Source organism: Nicotiana attenuata, unplaced genomic scaffold (assembly GCF_001879085.1).
Source record: "Nicotiana attenuata strain UT unplaced genomic scaffold, NIATTr2, whole genome shotgun sequence".
Classification (NCBI taxonomy): domain Eukaryota; kingdom Viridiplantae; phylum Streptophyta; class Magnoliopsida; order Solanales; family Solanaceae; genus Nicotiana; species Nicotiana attenuata.
In genome coordinates this window covers 379,862-383,054 of record NW_017670444.1, presented here as the reverse complement: position 1 = coordinate 383,054, position 3,193 = coordinate 379,862, and the positions used below count along the sequence as shown (strand labels likewise).

The following is a 3,193-nucleotide window of genomic DNA, read 5'->3' as shown; positions in this document are numbered from 1 at the left end:
CTGAGTCCATAAGAGGGGGTGTATGTAACACCCCAGACTTTAGACAGAGTCCCACATCAGCAAAACACAAGAGGATGTTGGGTATATAAGTTAACAAGCCTTAGACCCTAGTGATGCCTTTTAAACCCGTGAGGGCCTAGGCCCAGAGTGGACAATATCACTAGCGGGTTGGGATGTTGCAACCGGCTAACCGGACCAACTAGACCAGGGCGGCCTCCCATCTTTCATCCAATAATTCCAGGCTTGTCGTCATGGCCTCCCCGTTTGACTCTTCGGTAGCATACTGGAACATGAGGCTCGGTTCCTCTACCTCGACTGGTATTGAGGCTTCTGCTCCATAGAGTAGAGAGAGCAGAGTCACCCTGGTACTTGACTTCGAAGTAGTATGGTATGCCCACAAGACTTCGAGCAAGATTTCCTTCCACTTTCCTTTCGAATTGGTCAAACTTTTTTTAGGCTTTGGAGTGTAGTTTTGTTCGTCGATTCCACTAGCCCATTCGTACGAGGGTGGTAAGGCGTTGACAATATCTTCTTGATCTTGTGATCTTCGAAAAATTTACTTACCCTGCACTTGATGAATTATTTTCCGTTGTCGCAAACGATCTCGGCTGGTATTCTAAATTGACAAATTATATGATCCTAGATGAAGTCGATGACTTCTTTCTCTCGAACGTTCTCGAACGCTCGAGCCTCAACCTAGTTGGAAAAATAATCGGCCATGAATAGTATGAATTGAACTTTACCGGGGGACAATGACAGGGGACCGACGATGTCCATTCCCCACTTCATAAACGGCCATGGTGACAGGACCTGATGGAGCATTTCTCTCGGTTGATGAATCATCGGGGCGTGTCTTTAGCACTCATCGCATTTTCGCACGAAGTCTTTTGCATCCTTTTCCATCTCATTCCAGTATTAGCTGGCTTAGATTAGCTTCCAAACTAAGGATTCTACTCCCAAATGATTCTCGCAAGTGTCCTCGTGAGCTTCTCTCATGGCGTATTTGGTCTCTCCCGGCCTTAAGCATCTGACCAGTGGGCCGAAGAAGGATCTCCTGAATAATGCCCCTTCGTTAAGCTAAATCTGGCAGCCTTAGTGCGCAAGGCTCTCGATTCCTTGGGATTCGAAGGCAATTTTCTTGTCTTCAGGTGGTCTATGTATTTGTTCCTCCAATCCCAAGGCAAACTTGTCGAGTTTACTTCGTCATGACCTTCTTCTACCACCAAATTCGTCAGTTGTACCACTGCCCCCAAACCGAATTCATCGGAGTCGATACACTACCCCAAGTTGGCCAGTGCATTGGCCTCACTGTTTTGATCTCGGGGCATATGCTGCAAAGTCCATTCCTTGAATTGGTGCAGGGTCACCTGCAATTTGTCCAAGTACCTTCGCATCCGCTCTTCTTTTACTTCGAATGTTCCGTTGACTTGATTTACAACAAAGAGAGAGTGACATTTGGCTTCGATCACTTCGGCCCCGAGGTTCTTAACCAGTTCTAGACCTGCAATCATGGCCTCATACTCGGCTTCATTCTTAGTCAATTTTACATTTCTAATAGACTGACTAATTATGCCTCCCGCATATGGTTTTAACACGATACCGATCCCAGACCCCTTCTCTTTGGAAGTACCATCCATGAATAGGGTCCATATTTTGGAATTAGCCCCCGAGGTGAGCAGTAACTCCATTTCGACTTCGGGTATTAAGGTCGACGTAAAGCAGCCATAAAGTTTGCCAAAATCTGAGATTTTATGGTTGTTCGGGGTTGATACTCGATATCGTACCCGCTAATATCCACGGTCTATTTGGACAACCGTCCCGAGAGCTCGGGCTTATGCATGATATTCCTCAGTGGGTAAGAGGTTACGACACATATGTAGTGGCATTGAAAGTACGTTTTTAGTTTCCTGGAAGCACTTAGCAAAGCTAATGCTAGCTTTTCTAGGTGAGGATACCTTGATTCGACATCGCCTAGGGTTGAACTAACATAGTAAACAGGAAATTACGTGCCTTCTTCCTCTTGGACTAAGACGTTGCTTACCGCCAACTCGAAAATTGCCAACTATAGGTACAGTTTTTTGTCTGCCTTAAGAGTGTGCAGCAGAGGGAGGCTCGATAGGTATTGTTTGAATTCCTCCAAAGCTTGCTTAAATTCTGGAGTCCAAGAAAAATTGTTCTTCTTTTTCAAATAGTGAGAAGAACTGATGTTGATACTCAATTTTCCCCCATATATATATATATATATATATATATATACACACACACACATCATCATTTGATTTACAAGCATACACAAGTATTTTTTATAATTTTCCATGATTTTTTAAAAATATTAAATCAATTTATTTCTGCATTTTATTATATAAATGTCTAATAATTACCCTACAAATTGTTTTTATGATGATTTAATCATCTAAACTTATCATTTATACCAATATGGGGTTTTAAGTATTTTCAGTGGATTTATTAATATTACATTTTGCATTTTTAGAGCTAAATTGCACATTTTGCAATAATAACCCATATGCATATATAATTACATTATTTGTACAAAAAATGACTTTTTATATTTTTATAATTTTAAGTAATCACTTTAAACCATTTTCATGCACAATAATATTTTGGTTATTTATTGATTATTTTTATAAACTATTTATTTGTTAAAAATGGGTATTTAAAATCTAGCCCTAAAATCCCCTATTTTCGGATTTAACCCAACACCAGCCCAATACCATTGCCCAAACCTAATTAGCCCAGTCCCCATACCCATTTTAATACCCGACTCAGGACCCTTTAAATCGTGACCGTTGATCTCTAAGATCAATAGTCCACGTTACACCTGCCCCTTTAAACCAACCAAACCCCTAACTCTAAATCATTCATACCATCCTGCAGCCCTAGAACTCTCTCATCTCTCATCTCTCATGAACCATAGCCGCCGTTCTATCAACCTCCCCCAAATCCGACCCCAAATCGGAATCCACCATGGATTCCCTTACCTTATTCGCCTATCCTCACCATTGGCCACTCGTCTATGATCCTATTTAGTTGCTTGCCTAACATGGCAAGCAAATCTTTCCAAAATCGAACCAAATCGGTTCAACTCTCTGATTTCTGTGGCTATTCCGTCTATATTCATCATTGATTCTTTGTGAGTAACGAGCATGGTCATATCTTTCTGTGATTCTTACTT

General features: G+C 41.4%; 1 protein-coding gene across 1 annotated transcript; it reads right to left on the bottom strand.

The window, feature by feature from the left end:
- Window positions 1–1,277: 1,277 nt before the first annotated feature.
- On the bottom strand, window positions 1,278–1,688 carry LOC109239488 (uncharacterized protein YpeP-like). The gene has a single exon (XM_019406062.1). The coding sequence runs from the start codon at window positions 1,686–1,688 to the stop codon at window positions 1,278–1,280; it is 411 nt and encodes a 136-aa protein (XP_019261607.1).
- Window positions 1,689–3,193: the final 1,505 nt, after the last annotated feature.

Bases quoted from the DNA above. Each gene is read 5' to 3' on its own strand.
- LOC109239488 (XM_019406062.1), bottom strand. From the start codon at position 1,688: ATGGAGTTACTGCTCACCTCGGGGGCTAATTCCAAAATATGGACCCTA.